Raw genomic sequence first — 17780 nt, 5'->3', positions numbered from 1 at the left:
TGTTAAAATCTGTATCACATGCTGTATAAACACTCGACTTGTATCACCCCGCGGTTCGGTGACCCTAAGAGTGAAATGGGAATCTCGGGTTGAGACTCCTATATCATTTCAACACATGAGCACTCCAGTGTCCTGTATTATAGGGTTATTAAATGGTTATAATACAGGATTAATATGAAAATAACCATTTTATGATCCCTTTATTAACTGATGACTTAAAATAACAGGAGTTATCTGTACAAACCTTTAAATACAGCTCAGTATGACATATTTCCTATAGTCTGTTTCAAACAAAATGGCGGACAAGTTTAACTTTTATACAGGGCCAGAATTAATACAGGGCATGTGCCCTGTATTAAATTAATACAGGGCAATGGCTCTGTATAAATTATGGTTGCTAAAACCTCCTGTTGTATCAAAGGGGCAATTTACATTGTATTTTAAGTCATCAGTTAATAAACTGTGATACAGTAAACCTATCTGACCCAACACCTGAGTATTCCAGTGTCCCGTATACTGTGATACAGTAAACCTGTTTGACCCAACACTTCAGTATTAGTATTCCAGTGTCCTGTATACTGTGATACAGTAAACCTGCTTGACCTAACACCTGAGTATTCCAGTGTCCAGTATACTGTGATACAGTAAACCTGATTGACCCAATACCTGAGTATTCTAGGGTCCTGTATATTGTGATACATAGTAAACCTGTTCACCTGAATATTTCAGTGACCTATGTACTCTGGTACAGTGAATCTGTTTGACCCAACACCTGAGTATTCCAATGTCCAGTATACTGTGTACAGTGAACCTGTTTGACCCAACACCTAAGTATTCCAGTGTCCTGATTACTGTTTACAGTGAATCTGTTTGACCCAACACCTGAGTATTCCAGTGTCCTGTATACGGTGGTACAGTGAACCTGATTGGACCAACACCTGAGTATTTCCGTGTCCTGTGTACTGCGGTGAATTTTGTAGGCAGATTACGAACACATATCATTTACTTTAAGTTTCTTATTTTATAATTTAGAACATAATAGTACATTACAAAGTTGTTTTCATATACTAGTAAACACATGTACGTTTCAAGAAAAATATATGGGTATCAATGGAGACAACCATTTAATTCCGAGATCAGTTGAGGATTCAGGCGGGGGCGTGGCCGGCGTACGCCCTCCCTAAAATTTGCAAAGCATGGGTTGTCCTCAGTTTAATAAAGTATCTGAAGAGACGATGAAAATTAATGTCGTCGCATTCAATCCGTTTTAACATTCAAAGTATACAAAACAGTATCATTCAACGTGATTACTAATCATCTGACTTATGGTATATTTAAAATTTTCAAAAATTTAACCTCAAAATTTTCTTTATTCGCTCCGCTCGGCGAGCTTCTAACTGTGCGTCCCCCTAATAGAAAATCCTGGATCCGCCCCTGGAGATGGAGGCGGGGCGGGTCATATAATGTTCAATAGCCAGAAAATCTATTTTTCAATGTTTTACGAGAACTTTTTTTTATCTAAGTTGATTGAAGACACTTTTTCCTACATAAGCAGTGTTTGAATACAAAAATAAGAAAAAATCATCTTACTTTTTTCCAGTCTTGAACAAGTAAGCCATGATATATTTATTTTCATTTTTTTCTGAGCCTATCATATTAAGTTGGAATACAAAGCACATGCCAATCTTTCAAAGATTTCAAATGGACATCTCTTTAACTACGTATAAATATGATACAGTAATTGGATTGTAATTGTATGATTATGTGGTACATGAGCTCCATGGGGCATAGTTATTATACTATAACGTATTTCATATTTCATTTAGAGGATTTCCAACATCAAGTCGAGACAAAACTTTGGACCAAGTGATAAAATAATACATAGATGTTAAAATCTTATCGTCATGACTTGCTCAACATGTAATCCGTGCAGTCAATATGGACATGATTTATTTTTCTCTTATTCCAAATACGAGTCCTAAATATCAAAAACTGGTCACCTCCTCCTATACAATTGCATACAAAATCTGTTCATCACCTCCTTGACTGCATAGATACTCGAATGTCTTTGTACATACAACTTTCTGGACGTATCTAAAACGAAACAGAAACATTTTCTTTAAAATCAAATTTATAAAATGGCGCGTTTGCATTAAACAGCACCAACAAAATATCTTCCATATTTCATGATATGCAGATACAGGGTGGGGTGTCGCGGTTTGCCCGCTCTCTTTTTGTAAGAAAACTGTTGATTTTGTGGTAAGTTTTTTTTCCATAATTATACAAATATTATCCTTGAAAAAGTTTTCATTTTTTATTCTTCGTCTATTAAACTGTCTGGCTTTATCCCTGATATGTCACACTTATTTTGTCCCTAACTTAATGTACGTTACTGTATTTGATGTATACAGTGCGGCTATGTTAAACAAAACATTGTGTTCATCATATTTAATCTTATTTATAAATAAAAGTTACTGACAGAAACTCTGTCATAATAATTAATTAGTTTATCCAATTAACTCAAAAATGATTAGGAAGTAAAAATTGTAAGTAACAGCATTTCTAAATCTGCATCGATGCATAGACTCAGGTGCTACACCCAGGTGTTAAGATCATTTTGTTAAACAATTAGTTCCTTAATGACATTGTTTGGCTTTTTGTGATTGTTGTTTTACTCGTTGCCTCAAAGGAATTACTGACATGCATTTTCCGATGGCTGAAGACAGAAATCTAACGCCACGTGTTAATGCCGGTCGTATTGGAGCTCATTTGCAGCCAACCGTCAAACGAGATCTTCTCGGTAATTTCAGTGTTCCCTTTGGTAGCAGAGATATATAAAAGGAACATATAGCTTCTTACGATTTTTTTAAAAAGCAGTTATTTAGATTTATTACCAATATTGAAGATAAACGTAGAGACAAAAGCTTTATAGTGCTTAGGCGTAGGAAATACGCTTTCTTATTAATTCTTCTTCTGTAGTTATAAGACCCTGTCAAACGAAGTGACATATTTTATGATACCCTTCAACCTAAGACAAGTGACGTCATCCGAACTTCTTAGACTGGCATGTCACTGACATTAAAACTTAACGTAAAACATTTAGTCAAAGCATCGTAAATAATACGCTTCATACGTAAGCAAGACGCAGTTTGCACTTTTACAGCCGCCTGTAGACGATTTCCAACACATAATGTTTACAAATTCATTTATCATTCCGAATGGAAATAGTTCGTCAGTAGACTTGACAGATTTGTAACAAAATCTGACATATGTTTCCGATTTTATCAAACTTTTGAAGATAAATGTTACAGAGAGCTTGTTCGTTTTCAAATAACCAACTCAACGACCATAAGTTATAACGGGTTGTGGAACAGATGTTCGGAAATCAAATACTGCCATCCGTCATTCTAAACCCACAAAATATTCCGAATAATAGTCCAATGGAATCCGAGTGAACAACTGTGCTTTACGCCTTTCGCTGATGAATTTAACTGTAAACGACTATTTATGTCAGAATGAACATAAATACATAAGTTATCATGATTTGTCTGTTTGAAGAAAGCTCTGAAATCTTTGAGGATCTGATGATTGTTTTTGCTGAAACATTAAAATAATAAAACTGACAAAATAGACCGTATATCATTTTAGCTCATCGCTCTACGTGTTTTACGGAACCCTTCAAATTTAAATTCATCATATTCAAGGTGTTTCTCAAATTTTAAGAGGCAGCTAATGGAAAGTACAACTGAACTCCATTTTCTGTAATATAAACATGATGTCTTATCCTTTTTTCGTAAAATATACTGCGAATATAATTATATTGTGGACAATTAACTTACATTTTGTTCAATTCTCCAAAAATTAATTTAAAAATGGACTCAAAAGTATTGTTTCTCAAACTTTGAGCCATGTCTTTCTAAAGTAAGTCGTTACTCGCTTAAGCAAAACAAACAAATACAATTTTGAGGGACTGATAGCCACCTGATATAAAGAAATTGTCAAAATATATCTATCAAAAACAAATAAACAATATAAAGATGATCGATTGAATTCTTTATATCAGTCAAATCCAGAATATTGATTAAGGGTGCTAAAGAGTACATGCAGATTGTAACAGGTGCGCGAGGCGGCCTGAAGTAACCTTACTTTGAGGTTAAAGCAGCAAGAATTATTTTTCTAGTTCTGGCTAGTTCGCCCGGTAAGTTAACCGGAAAGGTTAACTTACCAGGCGAACTAGCCAGATATTACAAAACTTCAGTCTCTTGAAACGGTGTTGCTACTAAGATGTATTTATGTTACATTGTACACCTTACTGGCCTGGATTTCATTAAAAAAAATCAAATTGAGGATTTCCTCAAATATTTCCTCAACTATATGAAATGTCTACCAATCAGATTGCTTGAAATTAGATATTTGAGGAAAAACTCAAGTATTTGGAGAAAATCTCAATTTGAGATTTTTTTACGAAACCGGGTCCAGTTTTTGTTTCGTATTTTTTAAATTAAAAAATATAATTAAAAGCACAAAGGCAGCGATTTAACCTTCTATACTGGTACGTAACCGAGTATTCCAATGTATTCTGGCCTTCAAATGTTCCATTGGCCACTTTCAAACAAATAAACTTCTTTACTGATTGCTAGTTTGTCTATTCCATCCACACACGATAAGTATATAAAGAAATGGGTTTCTAAGGTCTAATGTAATTTTATTTAACTTTGGGTTGAGAACATTTCGATTCTGATTGTGTCACTAAAATAAGTGAATAAAAAAACATCAAAAACAAAATTAAAAAAAAATAACAAATGTGAATAAAAGCAATAGTTTGCCTACTTTGAATTCTTATTTGTATCGTTTTTTTTTTATTATTTATTACAAAACAAAGATCCGGCGCCATGATAGTTCCCCACAGCTTTACATTGTAACAATGCTTCCGCTCTTCAGAAATTTTATGACGCGGTTTTTTTTTATTCTTGCACATTTTGTTGTGTATTTTTCCCCTTATTTCAATTATATATGTCTTGTACTACTTCGAAATTTCCTTATACCTAAAGGGTAGAAAAATAAGGGATACACCTCTTATATACCGGTAATATACATGTATGAGTAAAAAAATCGGTTTTTAACTATATAACTACGTACATGTATCAGTTTATCCGCATAGTTTTCTCAATGCACAATCAATATCTATTACCAAAAACATGATCATCACTTTTATCTGCCGATCAAAACATTGAAACAAAGAAGGCATTAAAATAGACCTGTTTAATAATTGAACATACTAGAACTCCCTTTAATCATTTTATTGTTACTACTTTGCCTCATTGTTTTATTTTGTTTTGTTTTGTTTTTGGTAGAATCAGAATGATATATGTAATAAGTAGGTATCCGTATGTATATAGTACATGCTAGACTTGCACACGTACGCCTACATATATGTCGAAACTTGAAATTGATATAAGCATACTTCACAGAAATGTGTTTCTTCAATAAATAATTAGTTTTTTTGTATTAAATGTATAAGTGATTAAATTGATTACTGTAGTTGAAAAAAATGTCAATTTACTGAGTTGAAAGTTTAGAGCTTAATATTCGTAATTTCCAACAATGAAATACTATATATCTGACATTTAACTATGGCGAGTAAAAGAGCAAAATTGCCCTACCAATTGTGAGAGTGTTACAATGAAATGCGTCAGACTTTTCTATTGAAAAATTGCTTTATATTGTCAAAATATCCTATTCGCCATTTTCCATGGCCTCGGTCATTATTGACCCCGGCTTCAAGTTTACCAGTTAAAAGATTGGACGAAAAGGAATGAACAGCAAAAAATTAAAAACAGGAAGTTAACTTTCGAAATCTTGCATTGCGTTTAAAAAAATGGAATAAATAACATAAATGCTCTTATTGATACTATACATCCCACCATTGTCACTACCAAATCCTTATTTTATACAGTCGTACAATAAAACTTTGCAGTTTTGAAATGCATGTACCATTAAAATCTTCAATTTGGTGCAAACGCTTATAAACAGACATCAATTTATTTGTTTCATTCATATGCCAATCAATAGTGGAAAACATGCTTTCAATGAATTTTGAATTGAAATATATTTGACTTATTGATATTGTTATTCAATTTTGCACTTCTGATATCTCAGGGATTTTTATTTTGATAAATACATTTGCATTTCAAAGATTCTCTCCTAGTGAAAAATGAATTTTGTGAAGTTTTTTTTTAATGACAAAATGGGCAAGAAAAGAAGAAACAATACAAACATTACAAAAAAACAAAACAAAGATAAAAACGAAAAGAAAGCATATCATAAAAAAAAATAAATATCTCCACAATGTGATGACAGTTTGCTAAATGCAATAATAGTGGTGTCATTTCCTTTACGCTAGTTGCACTCACAAATTAAAAAATGCCCAACGCTTCAGATCTTCAAAGGAAGCATTTGGGAACTATAAATACAAATTTATATCTCTTGTCCGTGAAATTAAAAGTCCAGTTGCTATAATATTTCACGGATCGTTTTGAATGAAGTGGTAGTAGCTTGTCAGATCTGTGTCAGATATGTTTAGATAATGTCAGAAAGAATTAGCGACCATTTCGGTATCCGTCAGAAAAGTATTACTGACAAGAAGACGTATGGTTTCAAAATGTAGCACGAATAATTAGTACATTACATATTGCTGCTGAAAGATTGATGTATTTCCGAGTTATTTATGCCACTATACATTTTTGTATTATTTTCTTTTCGGTTTCATAGGATTGTACAGCTTAGAAGTGATGCATTTAGACCTAGTTTGCTCGTATAGTACTAATATCATTTTGCATTATTAAACAAAAGCATCCGTTATTTTGTTTCAAAAAGATATAAACATTAACATCAATTATATTTGGTTCAGTACGAGTGTCACTGTGAACATAATAAAATCAGTTTATGTTTTATTTGGAATTGACGAAAAAAAAACAAAACAAAACAAAACAAAATCGTGAAGAATTGCTGGATTATATATTCACACTGTTGCCATTCGAAGTCACTTCACTTGGGCTAGATTTTGAGTTATTAACGCCTACTTGTTTCTTATTTGTATTTTCAAAGAAAATGAAATTTCATCAACCAAAAGAGGGCAATCTACAAGAGCCCATTATACTAGTTTATAAAACAGAAAGAAAAAAACTATTCCAACAGACATTTATGTTTCAGCAGTGGTCTACAAGTTTGTTTTGGGGTATTAAAATAAAAACAAGAAAAACAATTCCGATATCGGTACCGTCACATTCAATGATATCATAAGCAATGATTATTGATATTTTAAAAATATTCATTTTTGTTTGTTGTACGCATTAAAAATTTAAATAAACTTCAGTCTTGTCATGACTTAGTGTACTTTTATATGTTCTTGGGAAGTACATCTGCAGTTTTTTTGCAGGGGCAGGTACTGTCAAGACAAAAACAAGCGACGTCGTTTCATTGCATTATGGATTGGGCTCGAAATATTTTGGATTCTGAAATCTTTGCTATGTTCCACTTTGTTTGTGCAGCTGCAACACGTTTATTTTCTTAGACATATAACATAAACGATGTACGTATTTTATTCCTATAGAAGTTACTTGTCTATATATTTGGTTTTTCAGCAAATTTATTAAATATATGGAAATAATAACGTGAATCAAAATTATCTTATTGAAATGTAACTAAAAATATTTATATCAGAAGGAGATAACCTGATGCGTGAAGAACAGAATAAAATCATGTAAATTAAGAAATAATTGTAATGTTTATAATATTGGGAAGATGCGACTTATATTCGCAATGATTTAAAATTGCATTAAGGAATTTTTAGCATTATTGATGCAGGATTTTTCAAGACTTTGAAATCCCATTTACGGCAAAATTACGTATTCACAATTTTAATGCACGAAATAATTTCTGAATTTACAGTATATATAATCCAAACTTCCTATTTTGAGTCATGCATTTATTTGTCTAAAAACTTAAATATGTTGATAAAAATTCGAAAAATATGATGAGGATTTTCTCTTATTAAAAGAAAAAGAATATAGAAATATTAAATAGTGAAGGATAAATATCACTTATTTGAAAAAGACTTCATATGAGCGAACACTCAATAATTATTTATCTTTCTTCGATATCATATCTTTGAGATGTTATTATTATAAAACATCTGAAAGCACAGAAAAGATAAACTATTCAACGCCGTTGTCGCCCTAATATTTAAATATTTCCACCTTATTTAGTATAAAAGAAATCAAAAGTGATGAAAAATAGACACCAAGAATTTAAAAAAAAACCAAGAAAGGAACTAGAACTTAGCTTAACCTCTGGCCACGTACTTACGTATATACCGCGCAAGCATTCCTATTCTTTTTGCGCTTTCTTATTTTTAGAAAAAACTAATTTGTTTAACTGTACACCACTGTACACTATATTTGCAACTTACCATTCTGAGCCGAGAAGCGCTGAGACAGAAGGTGCACACCGTTTTCGGAAGATTGTCCATTCCACCACGGAGCATGGCTTGGTGTTTTATACAAGGTTGATCAATACAATCCGCTCCGACCATTAACACTGTGTTTAAATGCGCAATGTAACTTGTCGCCAATCTAAGTGTCTCAATTTTTGACAATTTCCGGTTTGCAGGCTCCGTAGGAATCAAAGTCCTAAGGGTAATAAAGGCCGAGTTAACACTATGAGTCCTGTCTCGTTCTCGGGCATTCGCCGCATTTCTTGGTCTCGTATACTGAAATTCGCCTTGTTCCTGATCATTGTCGTCTGATGAAGTCCGAGATTTCCGTTTTTTGGACGTTCCGTTACCATTTCGGAAACCTGATGCATCTTCACTAGATCCATTGCTATCACTAGAATAAGTGTCCTCTTTAGCTTTCTTTTGATAATGCTCTAATGATCTTTTCATAATTCTGTTTTATTTATAAACCGTCTGTTGTCTTGAGATTTATGATTCAGGAATATGGAAAAGATATTCACTTTCCGTGTGACTCTCGTCCCATGAAACCTCTATAGGGAAAGATGTATTCGAATTCCATCTGTTCCAAAACAGTCTAACCAATAGTCCCTCAACTAACCATGAAACTTCACATCGTTCCGGTTGCAAACTAATTCTGTTGTCTCACACAGCTTCCGTCTGCTGTTCCCCAATATTATTTGAACATTTATTGACAAAAACAGAACGCTTCAGAGAGGAAATGAGAAAACTTATTAAATATAAAAATTATGCATATTCCAGAATTCAAACATACGCAAAATATATTATAATCTCCAATAGAGTTCCCAGCTTATGTGTTGATGAGCAAAACGACTAAAAGGGGGCGTGGTTTAAGAACTAATCAGTCTACTACTGTCTCTGTTGAGAGCAATTGCTTGTCAATTTTATGGCCACTTTAATCACATTTCTCTCGAATTTCTAATACCACGGACATTCCATGCCCTGATGAGTTTAAAGATAGGTCAAATGCTATTATTTCTGCAATTTCAGAACAATTTTTGTAATGTCAAGCAAATTATCGCTACCAGCTGGTGTCCTTAATACAGATAGTGAATGAACTTTGCCGGGATTGTGTGCTGAGTTTAACCAATACATGCATTTATACATGTATTGTACGCTGTAGGTGTGGAAAAGATTTCACTGCGCACAATCTATAGTGCATTGTATTTTCTCTCAAACCAAACTAAGCATTGCTGCTGTGAGTTTTTTTTCCGGTTTCGACTATCCTTACGGATTGCACGAACTCTCCGAGTTTCAGTTAGTATGTCAGGAGATTGAGGTAGCGAAGCCCAACCTTCGGGATACTGAGAACTTAGAACTCAGTCAGAATTTGTCCTACTAACGGCTGGGCTGCTCCGTAAAATTTGGGAGTGGGTCATTTGTAGAGTGAAACCAAGTATTCTTCATATAATAAATATTGTATTACATTGCAGTCGATGTATGTAACAGTGATACATAGCGAAAAAAAAAACTTATCCATTGCTGTAATACGAAACCACGATGGAATACTAATTTTATTTTTATCATTAAAATAAAATCTTTTAAAAATCCGTAAAATATTAATTTAAAGATACACTTTTTCCCTGAAATATTTCTTCTTCGGATATCGAGTTCAAAATTTTATTTATCCACTCGTATAATTATCAGTTGTACAGTGGTTTAACTTCAGGTACTGACCATTTAAGTATCTCGCGGTGGGGCTAAGCTTCTTAGATTGTCATGCGGGCCAGAATTTCTCAATAAAAAAATGACTTTAAAAACATCAAAATTATAAAAACAAAAGGATAAAAACATTAGAAACAAGAACGAAACAAAACGACACATACAGAAGATAATAATAACAATGCATTTATAAAAACACAAAACAAAACAGAAAATGCTATATTTGTTGTATCCGTCCTGTTTCATGTCTGTACTTCACATATTTACCTCCTAAGGTCAAGTGGTTACACTTTGTGTAGTATGTACCTTGTAAAACAAATGGTAGGGACATCTTTTCTCTACAATATTGTCTTTATAACCTGCACAGCCAAGGTTAAATTAATTAAATTAATTATAATTGGTAAGTTGAATATTAAACAATATGTTTTGTTTAAATTATATTTTTTATTTTGGAAGGAAAAGATTTATTTTTTTAGTCTTTTCAAAACACTGCAAATTTTGAATTTTCTTCGTTTTGGGGGAAATTATGAACTATTTTCTGGTTTGTATTAATTCTTTACATACACGTGCAATTATCATTAACATTTGTTACGCTGTTCTTAAAGCGATTCGAGTTGAGTATTACTGTTATATATATTTTATCTTTATCTCCTCAAGTGACGGACAACATAAAATCCAGTGAGAAGTAAAAATAGAAATATTGCAAATGAAGTTCGAGTGTACCCAGGTTTAGTTTTGTATTTTTCAGAAATGCCTCAAAGTCTTGAGAAAAATGTCAATCTTTAATTCTGCTCAAAATAGTCTGATCATAAGTTCAGTCATTCCAAGTGTAATGTAAGAAATAGTGTGTGTGCGTGTGTGTGTAAAGATTTTTATGTTCCACTTTTAATTAAGCAGCTTATTTCATTCACAAGTATCTAAATCTTTAAGGGATGTCTTTGATTAGTTTTTTATTTTGCTAATGTCAGCATTTATTGTATTTTTTTCGTCCTAAAATGAAAATAAAGAATTTAAAGAGCAAAACAACAACATAAACAAACAATACAGCAAAAAACAAAACAAAGACATATCAAAGTATGAAATTTAAAAAAAATGTAATGCGTCAAACATAAATGGTATTATACATCGTTATAGTTACAGAACAGATTTACAAGAATATCCTGCGGTAACATGCGAAGAATTATTCACGCATTAAAACATTTTTTGCTCGTATTATGATATTTTGGCATCATGATTATTTGTGTGCAAGGGATAATGTTCTATGAATATATGATGTGTGAATATAAAATTATTTTATTTTTAAATAATTAATTTTAAATTACTATGACAAGAGCCACGATATCTTTTAACTGTCCAAAAACAATACTGTTCGAAAACCATAATGAAAAGAAACCTTTTACATACAACATGCACCATATATAATACTGGAGGGAATACTTGATGGTGAAAAACCAAGGATTGATGAGAGTTTGCAGGCACTGATATACATCTTATGGCGCTTGTGCAACCATATGGCAGGATTTAGGGCAAAATATACCCATTAAGTGACTAAAAGTTGCCATATTTTTTAACAATATTACATAAGATGTCAGTTGAATTGACAACATTAATGAAAGAGCTACATGTACATGTATCTAAGATATTGAATTCAGAATAAATGTAAATCTACCTGCAACACATGTTAGTAACACAACAGTCAACTCCTGTGTTTACTAATGGCTAAAATACCACGAATCATGTTCATAAACTCCCAAATCCAACCCAATCATATAATTATTAATATTGAAAGAGATGAAAAAAATTACTGCAGTATATACAGTTATTACCCAAAAACCATCATGACGACTTTCTGAGATAACAAGACTTTCTGACCCGGACAAAGTTACGTGGTCAATGAGTCAATCTGAAGTGCCACTTAATGATAGATAATTATGATATGCACATATGAAAATTACTGTATTATATTACAATAAAACTCTGAAATAAACTAAGTGGGATTTCTATACTGATGTTTCCGGAAGTATCCATATGAAAGAGCGAACGTCAGTCGTAACGTGTGCGCTTCATACATGTTGTCTGCACAAGATACTATATTTACACACTATCGTTTTTGTGCGCAAATATTAACTTTAACACTTTGAATGCCCTATCAAGGCCCCGTTAAAATCTAAAAATATCAAGCACATTTTACTTGTAATTTTATATGTGCCTGTATATATATAATAAGATTTGAAATATAAAGGAGACACAAAGTTCTTCCGAGAAGTTTGCAATTTTCGAAAAAATTACAATGTCGACGCAATTTTGTACCCGGTTATTGAGTCAAGCGGAGTGTCAAGGAACAAGACTTCTCCACGAAAAAAAAAAAAAAAAAAACGGCTTCCTGATTTACAATGTCGCCCGTTTTGTTCTTGGTTATTGAGTCAAGCGAGGTTTCAAGGAAGCGGTCTCCTCCGCGGAAAAAAGGCTTTCTGATTTACAATGTATCACACCACTAGCTTTATAGACCATGCTACACATGATATGACATGAAAATTTACATGCATGGACATCCGCCAATCTGTTTACAATTCAATTACCAGATAATTTATATAAAGAGGACCAGTGTGGCGGTTTCCAACTTCCCGGGGTTAACCCCGAGACCGCCATTTGGCACGCATACGGACTTTCATTTTTGACAATTTTATTTTGCTATTGCCGTGATTTGAACAGTTCGGCAATTTTGTTATTAAACGTCATATCATCAACACAAAAAACATTTGGAATAAAGGTTCTTCACGACTTGTAGATGGTAGGCGACTGAAGATTAACGCTTTAATGAGGAGAATTAAAGCAAGAAAATAAAACCCAATAGATTAAGGCCAAATACCTGAACTAAGAATAACACTCTACAGTGAAACCTGTCTTATCCATAACGTCTTCAAATTGACAGTTTTTATTTTATAGACAGGTGTTTGTTTTATTCTGGTTGAAATTGAAAAGGAAGTTCTGTCATAAACAGTCTTCAGTCGAAGATTGAAGATTTTCATTCAGACACTTTTGCAATGTAGTACCTTGGTTTGCGAACGAAATAGAACACACAATCTTAATTCTACAATTTTCTTAGGACAGTTTTAGGACCATGGTCCCTCACTCTCAGACGTTCATCAAATAGTTTTTTTCAAAACTCTTTTCCTTCAATACGATCGACAATGATAAGTTCTTCGACCGTATCGCTATTAAAACCAAACTACATATTTACCATAAATATTACTAATTTGTACGACCCGGATTCCAGCTTTTAACTTTGAAAATACTCAAATATCTAAATGTTAAAAATACACATACAATTTGAAAATCATGCATGCCTTCGAGATGGAATAAAAAAAATTCGGACATTCTACGGTTTTGGCGTTCTATGAACTCAAATCCGTGGTGTATATCCCCAAACTTTATACAATACATTAAATAAAAACTTCCAGGAAATGTCATATTTGAATGAGACCAAAAAAAAAAACAAAAAAAACAAAAAACAAAACAAAATTAAATTAAAAAAACAAAACAAAACAAAACAAAAAAACAAAAAAAACAAAAACAAAAAAATTTTGGAATACAGCTTTATATGAGTTCGCGCTCATCATCATGTACAACAGTATCCAGATTTCATCTTTAATAGACACCACTGATAGACTTCTTTGAAGATAGCTCCATACGAACTCAATAAAACCAAAATGTACACTATCCAAAAACTTAAACAAGTAAAAATTGTACGTGTTCCAGCTTTCATATTTGTTTAGAATTTATAAGTTTCCTCTATCGGAACGGTTTCCACAGATGCGTAAAATATGATGCATATTGATAAATATTTTGGCGTTATGAGTCTCATTATCTGGGAGCTCGTCATACTAACACAGCGGGTTAGACGATCAGTTCTCTCCACGGGCTTGTATGATGAGTTTTTCAGCTCTTTGATGGTTAATTCAGGTGTGGTTACAGAATGTTATACCAGTTCTTGTCTATTCTTGAATATTTAATTGATATCGTCCTCATTCCCGGGCACTGAGGGATCATGGGATTTTTATACCACACAACACTGATTATACTGGTAGAACAGACATCACCTCTTGTCAGACTGGTGACATGTTTGCTGATTTCTACATGAACTGATTGTGTTTTTTTTTTGTTAAATACATAGAAGATACTTGTAGTAACAATTAATATTTAATAAAAATAAATTGAATGATTCTTTCTCATTCAAAGCGAGTGATTAAAATTGAACGCAACTAAGTATGCACAGGACGAAGAAAAAATTCTTGGAGCGCTTCCCCTTTCACATTTTCCGTGTTTTTAAAAATGTTTTCATAAAAAGGGTATTCTCATTCATTTATATGTTGTTTTTGAATAATTTCCGCATCTTAACATTTCAACATGCTGAAATTATATTATTTTGGAAATCAAAATGATACTCTTTGTTGCTCGATTGTGTTCAAACCACTCGTACCAAAAGTGAATCTAGGACTGGCGCGCATCATCCCGTCTTTCGGAAAACATTTTGGTTGTAAAAACGAAATGAAACTTGAAGAAACGTGACGTTGAGTGCCCCCTCTTTGATTAATAAGTACCTCTCTTCGTTCTCCTATTCCTTCAACTGCGTACTCGAAGGAGAATTTATATGTTTAGCCTTTAATTATTTCTCTTTGTCAAATTAAACGACAAAGTTATTCCGTACAGACTTGAATCGAATTGAATTGATGATATTAAAATACATTTGCTTTTTTTTTCACTTGTTTGTCACATGCTTTGAACAGTGAAGTTTCAAGGTTGGTAATTTTCTATGTATTTCTGTACTTTTTATTATTCTCGTATCCAATGGGAAACTGTTTTTAAAGCGTCGATTGGGTTTTGAGTTATTTTTCTTTTGAGTTGTCTCTCTTCGAGTATTGTAGATACAATTCATTTCAAGATAATGTTTAGACTATAAAAAATGGTTTTGTATGTATATATAAACTTAATGGGTATTGGATCGTCCACTCATGACGATGCAGCACAAACAAAAATAATTATATAAGTCTAAAGGATTGTACAACGATACCGATAAAGATGTTCACACTATAATAAAGTATATTATGGGCAAAATTTCAGTCAACAAATGACCTTCTTCAGTGCCTTAAATAAACTGAGTGTGTATGAATGTAAATGGTCTGTGAATACAACTCACTACCTAATCAGGTGAATACCTGTGACGTATAATTTTTTTTTTTTTTTTTTTTTTTTTTTTTTACCGACAGTAACAAAGATCTTGAACATTGTGCTATAGACACACGTTGTGTGTTGATCTTGAATACTGAACTATAAAAATAAAAAATATTTACAAATACTGTTATAAGAAACTATACAAAATAGGAAGAACTTAATGTTTTTTGTTAATTCCGTGTGGGTGTAAAACACGGAGTTTTTTTTTATCCAAAATCCCTCCCGCTTCACTCTCTGTAGATCGCTCCAGATCGTGTTTTGTTCCACGATGAAGATTTATATATATATATATATATATATATATTGAGAACGATTTTAATTCAGTCGATGGGGTGGTAAGAAACTATAAAACAAAGAGACCTAAAATCAATTGCTGATTTCCTTTGGAAGTCAAAACAATTTCTCGTCTCCAGAAGCAATTTTTGGATTTGTTAGTCGAATATCCCTATATCCCTGCGACAAATGTCAAATTAAAAAATTAGTAGTTTTTTTTCGATTATCAAATAACGGATGATTTTTATGTCGCTAATATTGTTAGCGACTTCTTGCACTCCTAATGTCAGTATTTTAGATTCGCATAATGATTTGCATAATTATATATTATTTTAATATGACGTGCTACAAAGCTCTTTAGATCACAACCAAGGTAAAAAGTGATTAACACATGACCGACATCCGTGCAACATAAGGCTGTGTCTAATAAAAAAAATATGAAGAAACTACATGTAATTCTATTAGAATCGAAATAAATCATGGAAACTTCATATTATCAGTGTTTTACCACGGTCTTCCCGATGTTGTATGAAGCTAGATCATTGTAGCTATGACGGTAAAAACCGATCAGCAGATTAATTTGGAGTAGTTAAGAAATATATCACAGAAACTCCATTTTAGCAGTGTTTTACCACGGGCTGGCTATTTATGTCCGCAATTTTTTATATTGTTATATATAAGTAGACATTCAATTTTAGAGTATATTACATTCGTGCCATTTCGGATGTTGAGAACAAGCCAAAATCAGTGGCATAGAATATTTGCCGATTTGCGACTTCGAAGATTTCAGTTTTGTTTTCTAACTTGCCGTAACCCGAGAGAACATGTTTTAGAATAGCCCGTCGCTCCATGTGGGCCCCTGAATATAAGTATTAAATTACTATGTTATGTTATACATTTTTTTTTTTTTTTTGACTTAGTATATTAAAATATTTTTTTGTGTAACGAAAATTCAAAGAAACGTACAACTACCCTAAAATAAAAAAAAGTTTGTGTTTGAATTATCTCCCTTGTTACGAAAGAGAGACGGTGATTTATTTGAGCTAGTATGAAAATTTTACGATGGCAACGGCTTTTACTTGATATTGCCTTTCCACCTGACTTTTAGTTCAGAGGAATTACAACCTTAACAAGTCAATTTGGGTGACATTTCGTTATATTTTGTTAACTTTCAATAACATAATATGTGGCCTTTAACAGTTTCTACTTACATCTTGTGACCGACTATTAATGTTTTGCAAAGGAGGGGGGGGTCTTAAAACAGATTCTATGCTCTTAATGATACGCAAGGGTAGATCGGCTAGTGCTGTAAGAAAAAAAGCCTTCTAAGCAAGAATTCACAATTAAGATGTGCCTTATTGTAAGGAATCGTGGTTATTTCATCATTAGTGGTGAATAATTCGATTATAAAAGTACTATTTGTTGTCATCTATCCTTCAACCTGCGTCCTGTTTTAGTACATTTTAGTTCACTTCAAAATGGTTAAAACATCATTGTCAAACAGATACATTGCATCTTAAACGGATGCAGGAAAATGAATTTAATGATCCACAGAAAATATATAAAAAATATGAAAAAAAAAATCATGGAAGTTCAATAAAATAAAAACACATAAAAGCGTCGCCAGGCGTATTACCCAAAACTTTTACCCGAATTCCGAATTCTAATCTTTAAACATCTTTAAAAATCCTAATTAGTACTTTCATTATTAAATTTTTCTTCTCTAACAATGAGCAATAAAAAAAATTGTCCCAATTTTAACGCTTGTTGTCCGCACATTTCGCACGTGTATTAAACCATCCACGAAAAGAATATTTTTCCTAGTCACGCAACACTACAACTAAGATAAAAAGAATATGACAGAAAATTAAAACTGTATTTAAACAACTTGGAAACCACAAAAAGTATTTATGCACGAGATTCAGGCCATTTTTAGGTAAAACTCACGTGTTTCTTCAAGGTCTGATTCACATGAACCAAAAAAAAAAAAAAAAAAGAAGAGAGAAACAATTTTCATGATACAGCAGCATTGTAACATTTAGGAAATATCTTAATCACGTGATTCATTAAGAAGGCACTT

At 32.5% G+C, this 17780-nt stretch overlaps 1 protein-coding gene across 1 annotated transcript; it reads right to left on the bottom strand.

The window, feature by feature from the left end:
- Positions 1 to 1001: 1001 nt before the first annotated feature.
- LOC148603651 (transcription factor 15-like) lies at positions 1002 to 9603 on the bottom strand. Its single transcript, XM_088552436.1, has 2 exons — positions 8471 to 9603; positions 1002 to 2094 (listed from the first exon to the last, which is right to left on the bottom strand). The coding sequence occupies exons 1-2, from the start codon at positions 8942 to 8944 to the stop codon at positions 2035 to 2037; spliced, it is 534 nt and encodes a 177-aa protein (XP_088408562.1). The 5' UTR covers positions 8945 to 9603; the 3' UTR covers positions 1002 to 2034.
- Positions 9604 to 17780: the final 8177 nt, after the last annotated feature.

This window comes from Perna viridis, chromosome 11 (genome assembly GCF_037379345.1).
Source record: "Perna viridis isolate PV_CMFRI_1.1 ecotype Kerala chromosome 11, ASM3737934v1, whole genome shotgun sequence".
In the NCBI taxonomy this organism is placed as follows: domain Eukaryota; kingdom Metazoa; phylum Mollusca; class Bivalvia; order Mytilida; family Mytilidae; genus Perna; species Perna viridis.
The sequence above is the reverse complement of the archived record's forward strand: the minus strand, read 5'-3'. Positions and strand labels throughout refer to the sequence as shown.

Bases quoted from the DNA above. Each gene is read 5' to 3' on its own strand.
- LOC148603651 (XM_088552436.1), bottom strand. From the start codon at position 8,944: ATGAAAAGATCATTAGAGCATTATCAAAAGAAAGCTAAAGAGGACACT. The intron at 2,095-8,470 runs GTAAGTTGCAAA...GTTTCGTTTTAG, and splicing joins GCGCTTCTCGGCTCAGAATG to ATACGTCCAGAAAGTTGTAT.